The sequence below is a fragment of the Ricinus communis genome, chromosome 5, assembly GCF_019578655.1.
Source record: "Ricinus communis isolate WT05 ecotype wild-type chromosome 5, ASM1957865v1, whole genome shotgun sequence".
Lineage (NCBI taxonomy): Eukaryota > Viridiplantae > Streptophyta > Magnoliopsida > Malpighiales > Euphorbiaceae > Ricinus > Ricinus communis.
In genome coordinates this window covers 11,950,668-11,966,376 of record NC_063260.1, presented here as the reverse complement: position 1 = coordinate 11,966,376, position 15,709 = coordinate 11,950,668, and the positions used below count along the sequence as shown (strand labels likewise).

Below are 15,709 nucleotides of genomic sequence, written 5' to 3'. Positions count from 1 at the left end.
TGTTCCATTACTTATCCATTATTCAACAAACTTTTAAAATCCCAATAAGTCCACATTTCTTTTACCCTGATGACCCATGGAGATTGGCTTATCACCTCACTCCCTCACATCCTCAGATACAAAAAGAACTTTGGTTCTTATGGTGCATTTCTACCCTCTGTTATCATGCAATTGAAGTTCCTCTTATGGACCTCCTGTACTTTCTTAATCTTGACACCAATAACGGAACATTGCCTTGGCAGTATCTTACCTGGTTTTGGACTGAATATCAGTGGAAGGTTGACCTGTTAAAATTAATCCACGAAAATAAACTTTTCACTAATAACAATGCTCAAGCATCAGAATACCGAGTAATTTTCATTATCCACATGCCCTATTTCCAAGTCATTGAAGGAGCATATGCCACTCAAAATATATGTTACCAATGGAAAACCATTGATCGGCCTCTGCATCAGGCACCTCAGGTTATGGCGGAAATGGATCTTGCACTCAGAGTTAGGAATCAGCAGGAAGACATGGTCATTTCCACACCACTCATCTGCATACAACAATGGATGGATGTTGTGCCACCATCTCCCACATTGCCGACACCCCGAGATGACCTCACACTCTCTCAAGAGCAGCAGGATGCACTAATGCAAGATTCCCAGCCACTAGAAGATAATGAAGAGCTAAACGACAATAACATTGGTTCATGGTACAGACATCTTTATGGTGATGTCAATAATAAAGACTGGCAGAATTTGAACCTCTCTCTCTCTCACTGTATGTAATACATTAAGCGTCGTCGTGTCTCAGTTACAGCTGTCAAAAGTTGAGATAAAATTATATATTGTCATAGTCTTTGTTTAAAAAAAAAAGGGTGTATATGCATTGTATTTGTGTCATGATAGTGACGTTTCAGGAAGTATGTCCTGGGAGCCAATCACGTGGTGTGAACAGTTAGGCTTCCTTGAAATGTGTAATGTACAAGTCCTGTCACTTAGTGTCTTGGGTGAGCCTCAAGTCCCTATTTAAAGAGGCCTTTTAATGAGGGGGCAAGCTTCCTTCCCCCTTCTGATAAATAAAATCTCTGTGTCCTAATACTTATGGCTTTCTGAGCTCTCTCTCGTTTCTCTGATCCTTTGGCAATGGTTCTTTAGCTAAGCTACGATCTGTTTATTCTCGAATACAAAAGGACTAGCTCGGCTCATTATGATTTAAAGAACAAAGGACCCCCTCATCCGGCATATACTTTACAAAGATAAAAGTAGAAGCAAAATTAGAAATCATTAAATAGTCATGTTATTCGTTATTGAAAGATTGCTATGGTGCAAATTAAGAAAACAAACAAAAGGATTATGGGCTTGGACCCGATTTGGCTTACAATGCTTTCTGATCCTAACAGAGGAGCATCCTGCGGTCGGTCATCGTATTTAAAACTCGAAGCAAGAATAGTTATACACATTATTCTTTAAAATGTTGAAAGTGTAATCAGATTTGAAGTTTAAATACTCATACCCAACCCTACGGTGAGAGCAGTTATACACATTTTGCCCTTTACATATTGAAGAGAAATCAGTCAAATATGAACATTTGTATACCTTATACCATTAGATTAAGCATCGGTTGCAGCCCAATAAGTTTTATTTTGAAAGAGAAAAACCAGGACTGAGATTTCCTATATCAAATTATATTCATATATTATTGTAACAGTCCTCTTCATAGATAAAATCATTCAGTTACTAATTTTGAGGTTTTGCTTAACAACAATTATACCATCATAAATTTACTTTTTAGATGTAGACCAACAACTGATATTATTTTAAATAGTTTATTAGTTTTATACGTTTTTTAAATAGTACAATTTAAAATTATATAGTCAAATTTTATAATATTAACTACTACCAACTACATTTCAACAATGTATACAAACTTTACTAAATAAAAATAATGTATAACTAAATACTATATATAATTAACTGATTTAATATTTAATAATATTAAAATTAAAATAATATTATTCTTTTATAAATTTATATCACACAGTACATTACAATGAATTATCCATGGAGAAAGAAAAATTCAAGGGAAGGAATAACTGCCTAGTAGCCAGGCCCTCCTGTCAGACAACGTTGATGGGCTCCTGGATCAAGCCCAGTCTGCTACATAACAAATGTGCATTGGCTATTAATATAACAATAAATTATCCTCTCTATTCTGGTGAATTTCTCAATTATCTAATACACCCGACTTTTTGGGTATTATTGATAAGCTATACCACTCATTTTCATACACTATATCAATATATAAATAATAGTGTATAAAATTATAAGTGATAAACTGTGGTTCCATTGTACGGTAATAGAAATAAAATTTAAAAATAAAATTAAAAAAAGCAAAATAGTCATAAAAAAACATTATCTGTATATTTATATATATTAATAAATCAACATTGCTATGATCCAATCTAATCTAATGAAAAATAAGTTATTTACATAAAATGAGGATAGCAACAAAATTATTTTTCATTTTCTTTATGTATTGAGATTACAAGAACTATGTGATAATTATTCCTTTCAATTAGAATCTCAAACATTTATGTTAAGAGTTTTATTAGAAAACAAATAAGAATTTTATATTTAGCATCTCTATGGCTCGAGGGCATAGATAAGGACCGATACAAAACAATCTTAATTATTTTTCCTACCCTAGTAACCATAATTAAGAGCTAAATAACAAACACATAATTTTCCCCAAATGTAGACAGACATATTGGTACGCTAGAGGTAGGGCACACAGAAGAAAAACCATAGGTTATTCATTATAATTTGAAAAACCAACCCAAATAATTCCATGATATTAACATCAATGTCGGATTCAAAAGTTGAACGGACCTAATCTTTTTATGTATAATTATGTCACGGAATACACAATTCATCTCCCCGTCTCACCGACAAGTAATTAAATAGATAATTTGGTATTATATAAGTTAATGTAATTTGGAGTGGAGAATTAAGTGTCCATTTGACAAACTAGGCATTGAGCGTAAGTGGTGCAACTGCCGAGTCAAAACGCTCAACTGCCACCCCCCCAATTCCTAATTATTCCATGCATTATCTCTATTCTATTTTGCCCCACTCATGCACTATCTTATTATTCTCATATATATATATATATATATATATATATATATATATATATATATATATATATATATATATATAAGGATAAAAGATTACTGTTTTAATTTGAGTTGGTCATAAATAAAAATAAATTATTTAGTATAATAAATTATAAATATTTTATATATTATTTTAAAAAATATTACTATATATGTAATTTTAAAAGATATGCGTTATGCTGTTTTTATTTTATTATAGTATTTTTTATTTTATTAATTTTATTTATATAATATAATAAAATATAAAAATACTTTATTTTTAGTTTTTATCATTTTGTTAATAAAGTTAAATATTAAACTTAAAGAATAATTTTAATATTCAAATTAAACTATAATATCTCATAACAATAAATTTTATTTAATTTTAAATATATAACTATATTAATCACATTACTCTTTCGTCTAATGAATTGAATTTATCTGTAGTGGGCACTTAGGATTGTCCAATATCTTTATTTGAAAAATGAGGATGAAGTGGGAAAAGGAAACGCTGTTTTTAGTGACATTGTGGACATAAATAGCGATGCCACAATAATGTCGTCTTCTTTTGTGGTGGTGGTGTCAATAATGCCGTCTTTGTCCACAGAAAGGGGTGACCTGTCTAACTAGTGACGTCCACTGTGGGCTGTGGAGCTGTGCTAATTACGCGACAGCTAGGTTTTGTTTGGTCCACGGTGAAAAAATAAATAAAAACTGGATATGCACAAAAGGGAAATTATTTATTGTGTGTGTTAATTAATTTGTGTTATAACAAGATGGATACACAAAAAGTAGTCAGATAAATATAGAGGATATCATACACAAACGAAGCAACTTAGTAAGTTTATCAAATTAAGGCAGTAGGGACCCTGACTACTTCAATGAACCTGCTGTGTTGTATGCCAAAACCTTTTAAATAAATACAAAAAACAATATTTCTGTAACATTAATTAATGATTTGATTTGGTCCACCTTTTTCTCATCAATAATACAAATTAAATGGTCGATGTTTTGTACAGTCATGGAAATTTGTACCTCCAATCCCCGCCACTTGCATTCCAGATTTGAAGACAAATAGACTGAATTCTCCCTATTTTTTTTTTTTTCCGATAAAATAAAACATCCATTTTAACTTTATTTGCTATGGTGGATGGAAACTAAGAAGTAGCTAATCTTATATAACATCGCAGTCAATTTTTAAAACTATAGTACCGAGAATTTTAACACATTAAAAGACTAACATGTGATGCAGAGTTTATAACAAAGTATCATGTTGTTTCAAAATCTGTCAAAAATAATAATTTATTACTGCCTCAAATGATTATAGATAATTATTGTTAAAGCATTTACTTTTAAAATACTAATGATTAATTTTTCACAAAAATTTGAGGTTTGCTTTTATTATATACTTTGATTTTTATTATTTTAAATAGATATTCTTACCATTCCGTTAATTTTTTTTATAAAATTTATATCGAAGTTTTAGTTTTAAATATTTACTTTCACATTTCATAATTAAAAATTGATATTTTAAATTTTAAATTTTAAATTTATTTGCAATTTGATATTTTAAGAAAATAAATGTAACAAATCTTTAAAGAGTATTTATCAGTATATATATATTTTTAAATTGTTTTTGAGATAAGAGCCATGAACTAAGAAGAAAGGAATAAGCGTATGATAATCGGTACAATAGCATGCGGCTCACTTTAGCAAGGGAAAATTGAAAAAAGAAGAAAAAACGTAGTCCCTTAAACCAAGGAGAGGGACATTTCAATTTCAAACGGAGAGGGAGAGAGAGAGAGTCTCTCAAAATTCTTTAGATAAAAACAACTGTCCATAATAATAATCATTATTAATATTAGCATTTAAAACAAATAACAGATCGTAGTATTAAAGAAAGATTTAAGTCTAGGGTTTTAACTGTGCAGAGAAGAAGTCTCTGGAAGAACAACATTTGAATACTGGTTATTGTTATATATATATATATATATATATAGAGAGAGAGAGAGAGAGAGAGAGACGAGAAAGACAGTGAGAGAGAGATAGAAACGAGAGAGAGAGAGAGAGAGATGGGGAGGCCAAGGTGTTTCTTGGACATAAGCATAGGAGGAGAACTAGAAGGTAGGATTGTGATTGAGCTATACAACGACGTCGTTCCTAAAACTGCTGAAAATTTTAGAGCTCTTTGTACTGGCGAGAAAGGCATTGGTCCTAATACTGGCGTCCCTCTCCATTACAAGGTTCTTCCTTTTCTCTCTTTCTTTCCTTATAATTATTGTTTCTTTTTATTATTATTGCTTTTTTTTGTTAAGTATGTGTTTATGCATGTGTTTATCTTGATTCTTTGATTTTCATTTCCAATGAAATGACGATCCTGTCCTTTTAATACCTTTGTTTAATGTTTCAGATGCTTGATTGTGAATGTGATTTGTTATGATTAAAATTAGTACCAGTTTGTGTTTGGTAGTTTTTTAGAATAGTTGAGGGCATTACTGTCTTTTGATTTTTGGATTTGTTACTGTTGTTCTCTAATATTCTCGTTATTACATTCTTTTCCATGATCCTTTTGATCAGTGAATAGATAGAATTTTTGAAATATTAGCTCTTATATGTTTTGATGATAGCTAGTTTTCTTTATTTTTAAATAATTCCTTGAGAAACAATTCATCTGAGGACATTTTTTCTGCTAGTTCTGTTATTATGCAGAAATATGATATTAGTTATGGATTCAGGTTGTCTAGATGGCATTGGCAAACAATTTTTTTATGGTTATTTTTCCTGTAAATTATTATCAACATTTCTTTTTTTACAAATCAATGCAGTAGTTGATCTTTAGTTGATGACCAACCACTTTATCTTATACTATTTTATGTTATTTTGTGTGTGTTTTGCATCTTTTAGCTCTGGCTGCTCATTTCCTTTGTTTTTGGGATGATACTGTTTTTTTCTTTTAAAGTAGAATATAGCTTTTCATTTTCTGAATTATTGTCAGAAAACGCAAGTATCTCTGTACTTTAAATGAAATGTTTTTCCAGGTTTCATTTTCTTGTTATTAGTTGCTGATTCTTTCTCATTAGTTACACCAGCCGACCTTGACATTTGAAACTGTCATTTACTAGTTGAATATGATTGCTAGTTCACCTTATTATTATCATCTGTGCATTGCATTGATTATAAATGCATTTGGGAAGACAAAATGTAGCTTATTAAAGATGATTTCTGCTTTAATTATTTTGGATCTCAGGGATGTCCATTTCATCGTATTATCAAAGGTTTCATGGTGCAAGGTGGGGACATATCTGCGGGAGATGGTACTGGGGGCGAATCTATTTACGGATTGAAATTTGAGGATGAGAATTTCGAGCTGAAACATGAAAGAAAAGGCATGTTATCCATGGCCAACGCTGGTCCTAATACAAATGGGTCACAGTTCTTCATTACCACAACTCGTACATCTCATTTGGATGGGAAACATGTTGTGTTTGGGAAGGTTGTTAAAGGAATGGGTGTTGTTCGTTCAATTGAGCATGTTACGACTGGTGAAGGCGATTATCCTGCTGTTGATGTTTTAATCGCAGACTGTGGGGAGATTCCTGAGGGGGCGGATGATGGCATCTCCAATTTTTTCAAAGATGGTGATATATTTCCTGATTGGCCGGCTGACCTTAGTGATAGTCCTAATGAACTTTCTTGGTGGATGGATGCTGTCGATTCCATTAAGGGTTTTGGAAATGAAAGCTATAAGGTAATGGCTTTTATGATGTGGTCTGCACTTTTTTTTTTATAAGAAAGTTTACATCCATGTGTCAGGATATATTAGATTAATTAACCAGATTGTGACAGTCTTTTGATTATAATAAGATACTCTATGAAGGAAATCTAAGCTGCCAATTTCTCAAGCAGCTAAATGCACTTCTTTTTTATTCTTCTGTCGTTTTTTGCTCAGTGCATTTCATATGTTAATTTCAGTAATTTTTTAACACAGAAACTAGACTTCAAGATGGCTCTTAGAAAATATCGCAAGGCATTGCGCTATTTAGATATCTGCTGGGAGAAAGATGGGATCGATGAAGGTGAACAGTCTATGTTCTCTATAATTTGCTAGCATTCGATGATTAATACTAAGTTAATAGCTTTGTGTGTCAATTATGTCTGAATCAAGTATTCCATTTTTCCTGGTGGCATTACAGAGAAGAGCTCATCTCTGAGAAAGACAAAGTCACAGATTTTCACCAACAGCGCTGTATGTTCTTATTTTCATAATTTGCTATATTGTTTTGACAATTGCTAACTGATGATTACTCAACTGGGCATGTCATCGGGAACATGATTTGTGTTCTAGAAAGAGTTATCAAAATAAATGATTTCTTAGTGCAGCTTAGTTCTGATGATATGTAAGACAAACGTGACCATCATGTTATGGGGTATTAGTAGTTTGTAATAGTGGCATGGGTGTGTGAATTTTGGCCAGCCTGACAAAAGATGCATTGAAGTGGAGCATGATGCCATATGTATTCTGATTATAGCTGTTCTATAGCACCCTTGTAGAAAATGGCTGGATTTAATCCTCATTGAATGCTGCTCAATTGGCTGGTTTTCTGTTTCATATTGCAGGCTTGCAAGTTAAAATTGGGGGATCTAAAAGGAGCTTTATTGGACACAGACTTTGCAATGCGTGAAGGAGATAATAATGTGAAGGCTTTATTTCGTCAGGGACAGGTTAGCATATGTTATTTTGGCAATGATTTCATTATCAGAATGAAGAGAGTTTCTGCACATGCTTGTAGCTATTGCTGCTTCTCCCTTACCTCAGGAAAATGCTGCATTCTAAATGTGGAGAAACTTTTTCACTTCAACGTTTTCTTACTCTAACGGCTGTTCATTGCCTGTGTTTTTTAGGCACATATGCTTCTTAACGACATTGATGCTGCTGTTGAAAGCTTTAAGAAGGCATTGCAGTTGGAGCCAAATGATGGTTAGTAGTAAATTTTAAACAGGAAATTTTACTCTGATGTTATTTGCTGATTAAGTTTATTTGTTTGAGCTGTACACATATGATGCTTATATAGTATAGTCAAATCAATGCATTTGATTGGTATTTAGTAGTTCTGGTTAAAATGAAGGCTTCTCATTCATAGTCTATAGTTTCAGTTAGGTTGAGAACATATAGTTTCTGATCTTTTCTTGAAATCTGCTGGAACTGGCTGATGACTTACTTTTATTATACTTTTCAGCTGGAATTAAAAAGGAGCTTGCAGCTGCTAGGAAGAAGGTTAGTGGATCAAACCAAATTTGTGGCATCTTATTGCTGTAAAATACTCCTTGTAAACTGAGTGATAAATATTTAACTTTTCTTACAGATTAATGATAGACGTGATCAGGAGAGAAAGCAATATCAGAAGATGTTCCAATAGCATTTAAGTGGCTTACTGGTGTGTGAATTGCTGCATAAAATAGTTTATATATTATTGCTCGATATTGGTATTTATCAGTTGATGTGACATTGATACAGGCTGCTGGTTTCTTAAATGATCAAAATTCCAGATTTCTTGTGCTATTTCTGAGGTTGGTGGACTCAACTGCGTCAAGCCTTTTATATTGTAAAACTCTGTTATTCCGGAGTCAGTCTTAGGTATTGACATTCAGCCTATGCCTTGTTCCCTGGGTGAAATGGGTCTAACATCTTTTAATAAAGATGGTTCTGTTTTTCATTATGTTCAATATTCACACTGCCCTAACTAGCTTACAGATTGTATATAATCTATATAGTATGTCAATCTTCCCCCAAGTAGTAGTAGCTTATGCATGTCTGTAATTTCTGACATTTGTGAAATTGCATTTCAGGTTTTGTTAGGGAGCAGGAGAATCTTAGCAAACTCAACTGTACAAATCGGAGGCTTGAACCAATTCTTATTAGGAGAGTAATTTAGAGAAACCTAGAGGTGGCTAATGTGAACGAATTGCTAGCTCTTTAATGGATATATGATCTTTCATGTTTCAGGAAAAGTTGGGAATAAAATAGACCTTCTTTTTTCTTTTTAAAGTTTGGCCACATTATATATTAATGGCGAGGTGATCCTTATTACAGCATTTAGAATCTGTCAAGAATATTTAATTGATTCAGGCTGTAGGGATATAATTCTTTAATTCTGTGGGCCCCAAATAACTTGATGCCTTGATCCTCATCCAAGCGCAATGGTAATCCTTTCCTATTGTTCATATTAGGGGCTAAGTTCGCAGTTTTTGCGTGTCGGTAAAAACCGAGGCTATAGGGATTTTTATGTATCCGATTTGAGTAGGATGAGTTTGAAAATTATCATGCATTTAGGTGGATTTGAATTTAATTTTATTTTTTTATAATCGTGATAAATTTATAAATTCATTATTAAGTTGGTTTAGATATTATTTTATTTTTTTTGTTTCGCTTTATTGATATTTGTACCCTATTTTAGAGCTTAATAGTTATAAATAGATTTATTAAGTGAATCTTTATAAAATTTATTTATAGATACAAAATATATAAGAAATTTGGACATATTTAGATAGTACTAATCAAATTTAGGATGAATACGAAGAGTATAATTGAATCCTTAAAATAGTTTGGCATAGTTCAATAATTGTATTTTAAATGTACTAACTTATTGCTATTAAAAACTTCAAACCTGGAAGTCTTATGGCGAACTCACTACGATAAGATCTTGATCAGAGGTCTTTTTTAATGGAGGAGGTTTACCTTTGCTGGTGCCGCACTATTTTCCTCCGATTTCACTATGTCTTCCTCAATGTAACTTATGGATTCGAACTTTTAACTTCGTGATTCATGCCCCCAGATCACATTTTCAAGAACGCCATAGAATATTTTGATTTGATTGTTGTCTTAGAATACTTTAGGTTTTGTGATCCAATAATATGTTTTAAAAAATATTATTTACACATAAAATGGTCTCGATAGACTCCGCGGAAAATGATTTAAAGGGTTTTGTGAGTACCCCATCAAAATTTCAGATGGTTGCGTTAGAATTATAATGTAGGCACAGTAAGAGAAATTTAAAAATAGGGAACCATGAGTGCAAATTACCCGTTAATTATAGTACCATTAATGATCTTTCTTTTCAGTTCCAATCTTCTGTGATCGATCCTCTAGTGAAGATCAAGATTATGTTTCTGCAGTTATCATGTCATTGGCCTTGTGTTGCTTGCTCTGGATCTTTATTCTTGCATACTACATTCTCATCACTAGCTGTCTATAATGCAGCTGATGTCTCTTGGGATATTAGTAGTCATAAGACATAACTTGAAGAAATGATTTAAGCACTAGTTTATAGCGTGTGCTTGATGGCAGTTTTAAGTGACAATGTTAATACTATGATTTGCATCCAGTCAGACCCACAATCAAAGTAAATCATTTTTCGCATTACGAATTTTAGCCACAATCAACAAGAAGGCGCTCTACAACTTGTTTCATACTGCTTTCACCTCCAACCTGAGGAATGGTTACCCCCATTATCAGGGAGACGAAACTGTGGAGCTATGCATATTTTCAACGGTGACTTCTCTATTACTAACTGTTCATATATGAGGGCAAGCAATGGCTAATCTTCAAGAGATCAAAAAGGAGTGGAATAGGTTTGATAAAAAAGACACAGGCAATCAATCTTCGGGTACTAGCTTATAAGTTGTAGTTATCCAGGCCCAGATCCCTCAGAGCATCAGTAGCAGCATCCTTGCAGGTTTCATGACTTGCTTTTGCTTTCCTTATAATATTCTCAATGCCATGGCTGAGCAAGAGCGTTCTGTAAAGTGAAAAAATTTATGCCCTGAGAAGTTAGTGGTGGCAATGTCATCATAACACAATGATACTACTAGCAATATTCCCTCCGAATTACAGCCCGACCAAGTGTTGAACATTAATTGATAGGTCAATTTTATATGCCAAAATGACCCGGAATATATATTATTTGTACATGGAAAGAAAGAAACTTGCCTATTCTCAGGGTTCCTGACTACAAGATTTCGTATCATGAAGCAGGAGTTCCGTTGCAATTGTGGTGCAGAAGGAAACTTCTGCATGGCTTGGACAGCAAGGTCTCCAGCTCCAGCTTCAATGGCACATGATGCATTATCTGGGGATCTTAAGCAGAGTACTGTAATGACTGCCATAACCTGAACCATGGTGAAAGATAAATGATCACTTTCAGAAATACATCTAAAGGTGACTTAAAAGTGTGTGTATACAATGGGCAAATAAGGGTACATAACTTGCAGAACACAATTACAGGACTTGGGCAAGAAAACATAACGGGCAAATAATGTTGTACAAGCACAGAATCAGTATCATCTAGGTCACCTAGAAAGCGGTTAATAATACAGAACTAGCACCAACAAATTAAATGCAAGGTACAGTAGTAAGAATCCATAGGGAACTTGGAGAGGACAAATCAAGCCTTTCATTTTAACAGAAAAAAAAAAGAAGAAAAAGACTAAGATGGACAGGACTATGATCAGCAAAAAGCATTAAGAATTGACTTCTGAATTCTACCTCTTGCAGGACAGAAGGGTCATCCGAAAATCTGGCTGCAAGTCGGATTAGCCTGTCCATACCCCCTTTTTCTACAATAACACTCTTAATTGAATCACTTCCTGCCAACTGAAAAAACAAAACATGGAAAAACACTCTTATTTGAGTCACTTCCTGCCAACTGAAAAAACAAACATGGAAGTAATGACATGTTGCTCAGAAAATAACACCACAGAGAAATTTCAGGAATCTAATGGCCCGGATTAGTAATTCAGATTTCCTTAGTAACTTATACCCATGAATATAAACTTGAACTTGAAGAGGCAACTCAATATCTACACTTTTACCATCCAGCGTGCAAAATATGCAAACATTTTGAATTACTAATTGTTTGGTAAAAGCATATATGACCTCTTACCTGAAAAATTCAAAATCGATAAAGGTATCTTTCTCCATTTTCTCATGTAAAAGAGTAGATAAGGGAAGTTGCAAAGTCTTATTCTAGCAGACAAGAGGTGATTTCACATGGCATACAGAAAAATTAATAAAAGCGTAAGAAGTATGAACCTTGGCCCAGATATTGAATTGATTCTGCCCTTGTTCTTCACAGAAACAGTAAAATTTAACCGAATTGGTTCTAGTTATACCTTCGATAACAATGAACAACACGTTCTTGCTACTGTTTTGTTGCCTTGTTCCCCACTGTCATCTATACATTGGAGAATTGCATCAATACCGCCTCTTTCAGCAATGGATTTACATATTTCATCCTACATGCAAAATGAAGAAGGACAAGACAGGGAAGAAATTAGTGAATAAGGCAATCACCTAAGGCAATAAATTTTTAGTATGAAAGATAATATTGCTCTTAGATGCAGGACAAACAAGTGTAAATATGTAAAGTTGAAACTCTTATGAAATATTGATACTAAAAATAAAATTTACAGTTTTCAAACATCTCATAGAAAATATTGCTCTAATGGAGGAAAAGAGCTCAAGTTGTTAAAATCCTAATTGGGGTGAGGTGAGTTGAAAGTACTCAGCAGAAAATTTGACATTTTCCTTGTGTAAGAATGTGGTCAATGAGAAGTCGGAGTTTTCAAGTAAGATTATATAGAAGGCAACATCCCAAGTAGTCTATTAGACCTCCAGAATGCTGCTAAAAGTTAAGGATCACAAAGGTCATTAAAATAACTCAAATTTTCAGAAACTTGTGAATCGTATAGGGAAAATCTTGACATCACGGGGCTTTTTGTTGCCAAATTGTTTACTTGCCAGCAATTGTGCTAGCACATATTAAAATCATACTACAATAAAATTTGATAAAATATTTTTAAAAATTAGGGTAAAAACCTCCAAGAACTTCTTGCACAAATATGCAACGAACTATTTAGTGCAATTGATAAAGTAAAGGATCCATAAACATTACATTATTAAAGCAACATAAAACATCTCCTCAGATTTGAATAGACTCACATTGACAGCAACAGCCTTTAAAGCAATGCATGCTGAAACTAGACTAGGTGAGGTAAGCCCTCCATGTATTGATTCCACAAGAGCTCCTGCAATTCCAATCTTTGCAAACCTCCGCGCATAACCATAAACCTGAAGGTTGCATACACGTCATTTACTTTGGGAAACATAGTAAGCATTAAGCAAACATCTGGATATAACAATACATCATTGCCTGTACAAGCTTAGCATGCTAGCTAGGTCATGAAAGCATGGCCTTGCTTCAGGGTCCAGCTTGCAATCCTCACAAAATTTATTCCACAACATTATGCTTTTTCTAACTTTTAACAGCACATGTGTGATTGATGAATCAATTCCACATCCACTATACTTTGAGTTCAATAGTACCGATATATGGAAATCTAAACATTTCTAACCTAATTTACTTACTTGGGAAGCCACAACACGATCATCATCAGGTGTTAATAGAACACGTATGGCGTCATATAAATTTTGAATGCTGCCCTTATGCTGTCCATTTAGTGCTTGCAAAATAAGCTCATCAACTTTCAATTCCATAAATGACTCTTTCAGAATCTCATTGCCAGTTGCAGCTGCAGCAACGACACTAAAACCACTATCTAAAATGTCTATATTTTCATTTCCATTCTTTAAGATACCAGCCAAAATCGTTGCTCCTCCACTAGAACGAAATGTCTCCGTACTTTGGACATCTGCAGATTACACCACTATATCATTTAAAGACCAATAAGAACCAATGTGACATTGTCCAGATAGCAGTTCTAGAATTACATTACTAAAAGAAACATAAGTAAAGGCCAAAAGATGACTAATAAAATCTAAAGCATATTTTATTCTTCAAATAATTCAAAATCTAAGATTTAAAATTTGATTTTATTTTTTTGAAACCCATTAACTAAAATAATTAAACAAATACCTCAAAATAAATGATTCAACGTGTCATGCTTCAAAGTTCATAATGTACTTACCATAAAGAAATAAAGCGAGAGCCTTCAAACCCACAACAAGAACAGCCTTGAATTGATTTGGTATCTTAGAACAAATAGAACAAACCAATTGAATACCACCATTTTTAACACCAATAGCTACATTTGCAGACGCTTCAGTGGACAATCCAATTAACTTATCAAACAACTCACCAATCTCACTAATATAATCACAACTACTGATTGGGTCTATTGATATGGAATCGATTTCTTTTAATCGGCCCAAACACTGCATAACTGGGTTGTCACTAGCATTACTTTCACCGGGAACGCAAGTTACAATACCCGAAAGATCTACGCCTTGGAGATTAAGGGTTTGCATTGCGTCTTCAAGTGCTTCTGTTGGGTCCATGCCTAACTCCTCCATGTTTTCTTTTACAAGTTCATCGAATGCTTCTTGTGAGATTGTACGGGCATTCTTATTTGGTGGGCCCATCTCCCCTGCTTCTCTTTCTTTTTGAAGGCGGTGGAAGAGTATAACTGCAACTGAGACAAAGAGTGTGGGAACAGTGAAGACAAAGATCTGCTTTCAAATTTTATATGTGAAAGGGCAAAACTAGTTCAGGACTTTTTTTCTTAAATAAACTTTTGCTTAGCTGAAAAATAAAAACAGAATGACAACTTTAGTTAGAAAAATCGTTTCTTTTTGTACGATATACTTTTATTATGAAGTTGAAATGTTACATCCAAAATACTTTTATCTTTTTTGAAATTGAGAATGGCGAGCCCATTTTTCAATGAATTTAAAAAAAATTATATAAATTCTTCGGTTAACCTTTTCTTTAAGAAAAAGAAAATTCAGGCTTAATATTTTTACTCAAATTAAAATATCCAATTATAAATACACTTTTTATTTAATTTCTTAATTAGTCTAATAATTTATTCTATCAAAACTTCAAATAGAAAAATAAATTTACTTAGCATGCGGAATTACTCTATCTTAAAAATTACTCTATCTTAAAAAAAAATAAAGGATCTTTAGATGGGTTACTGTAAATTTCATATTGTCTTTTCTAGTTTTTCACACTATAAGCAATGAAAGGTTCGCTTTGACCGTGGTAACTCGTTCCCTGTGTCTTTCTTTCTATTGCATTCTATCTCATCATATCATATTCTGTTTTGCGATATTTGAGAATCACCGTTAATACCTCGACGTAGGTAAGTCCAGTATAATCTTTTATTCCATAGTCACGGGTTATTTGCAACTAGTCAATTAAGGTTTTTTCGATGTACGTACTAGTATTAGCAAGTGTATTAAAGATGCAGTCATTGATTCTCTCGAGAGGCCCTAATTACTGCGAGCAAATATATTAATGACGAAGAACACATTTTTGCTATGCTACTAATAATTGTACTTACTCTGTTATTTTGTCCAAGCCTGGCTAAAGAAGAGTTAGGAAGCGTAAAACAAAAAAAGATTTGGTCCAGGCATATCATATGGAAAAAAGCTACCATTAATGATAAACAAAAAAGAAAAAAAAAGCGAGGACATTCTATTTCGACAAAAAAACTCATACCCAAGTTCCATAACTGCTTTGGGTACGCTATCCCGATCATGATTTTTCT

The 15,709-nt window shown here is 33.2% G+C and overlaps 2 protein-coding genes across 4 annotated transcripts; one reads left to right on the top strand and one right to left on the bottom strand.

Annotated features, from left to right (window-relative positions):
• The first annotated feature begins 4,836 nt into the window (after positions 1-4,836).
• LOC8283274 (peptidyl-prolyl cis-trans isomerase CYP40) lies at positions 4,837-9,188 on the top strand. Of its 3 annotated transcripts, none has more exons than XM_002521800.4 (10): positions 4,847-5,385; positions 6,390-6,890; positions 7,131-7,218; positions 7,336-7,388; positions 7,760-7,864; positions 8,045-8,120; positions 8,380-8,417; positions 8,506-8,577; positions 8,658-8,710; positions 8,990-9,188. In XM_002521800.4, the coding sequence occupies exons 1-8, from the start codon at positions 5,215-5,217 to the stop codon at positions 8,557-8,559; spliced, it is 1,086 nt and encodes a 361-aa protein (XP_002521846.1). In that variant the 5' UTR covers positions 4,847-5,214; the 3' UTR covers positions 8,560-8,577; positions 8,658-8,710; positions 8,990-9,188. The 3 variants fall into 3 exon arrangements, with proteins under 3 accessions (XP_048230332.1, XP_002521846.1, XP_015576492.1); XM_015721006.3 differs by having other exon boundaries at positions 8,658-8,777; XM_048374375.1 differs by lacking the exons at positions 7,131-7,218; positions 7,336-7,388 and having other exon boundaries at positions 4,837-5,385.
• Positions 9,189-10,537: 1,349 nt separating this feature from the next.
• Positions 10,538-14,742, bottom strand: LOC8283275 (armadillo repeat-containing protein 6). Its single transcript, XM_015721005.3, has 7 exons — positions 14,126-14,742; positions 13,566-13,849; positions 13,140-13,268; positions 12,311-12,433; positions 11,685-11,792; positions 11,130-11,308; positions 10,538-10,938 (listed from the first exon to the last, which is right to left on the bottom strand). Exons 1-7 carry the CDS (start codon positions 14,577-14,579, stop codon positions 10,815-10,817), a joined length of 1,401 nt encoding a protein of 466 aa, XP_015576491.2. The 5' UTR covers positions 14,580-14,742; the 3' UTR covers positions 10,538-10,814.
• Positions 14,743-15,709: the final 967 nt, after the last annotated feature.

Coding starts and splice junctions, on each gene's coding strand:
- LOC8283274 (XM_002521800.4), top strand. CDS start 5,215: ATGGGGAGGCCAAGGTGTTTCTTGGACATAAGCATAGGAGGAGAACTA. Junction 5,386..6,389: donor GCGTCCCTCTCCATTACAAG/GTTCTTCCTTTT, acceptor TTTGGATCTCAG/GGATGTCCATTTCATCGTAT. Junction 7,389..7,759: donor AGATTTTCACCAACAGCGCT/GTATGTTCTTAT, acceptor TTCATATTGCAG/GCTTGCAAGTTAAAATTGGG.
- LOC8283275 (XM_015721005.3), bottom strand. CDS start 14,579: ATGGGCCCACCAAATAAGAATGCCCGTACAATCTCACAAGAAGCATTC. Junction 12,434..13,139: donor TAAAGGCTGTTGCTGTCAAT/GTGAGTCTATTC, acceptor TTTTGCATGTAG/GATGAAATATGTAAATCCAT. Junction 10,939..11,129: donor GTCAGGAACCCTGAGAATAG/GCAAGTTTCTTT, acceptor TTCACTTTACAG/AACGCTCTTGCTCAGCCATG.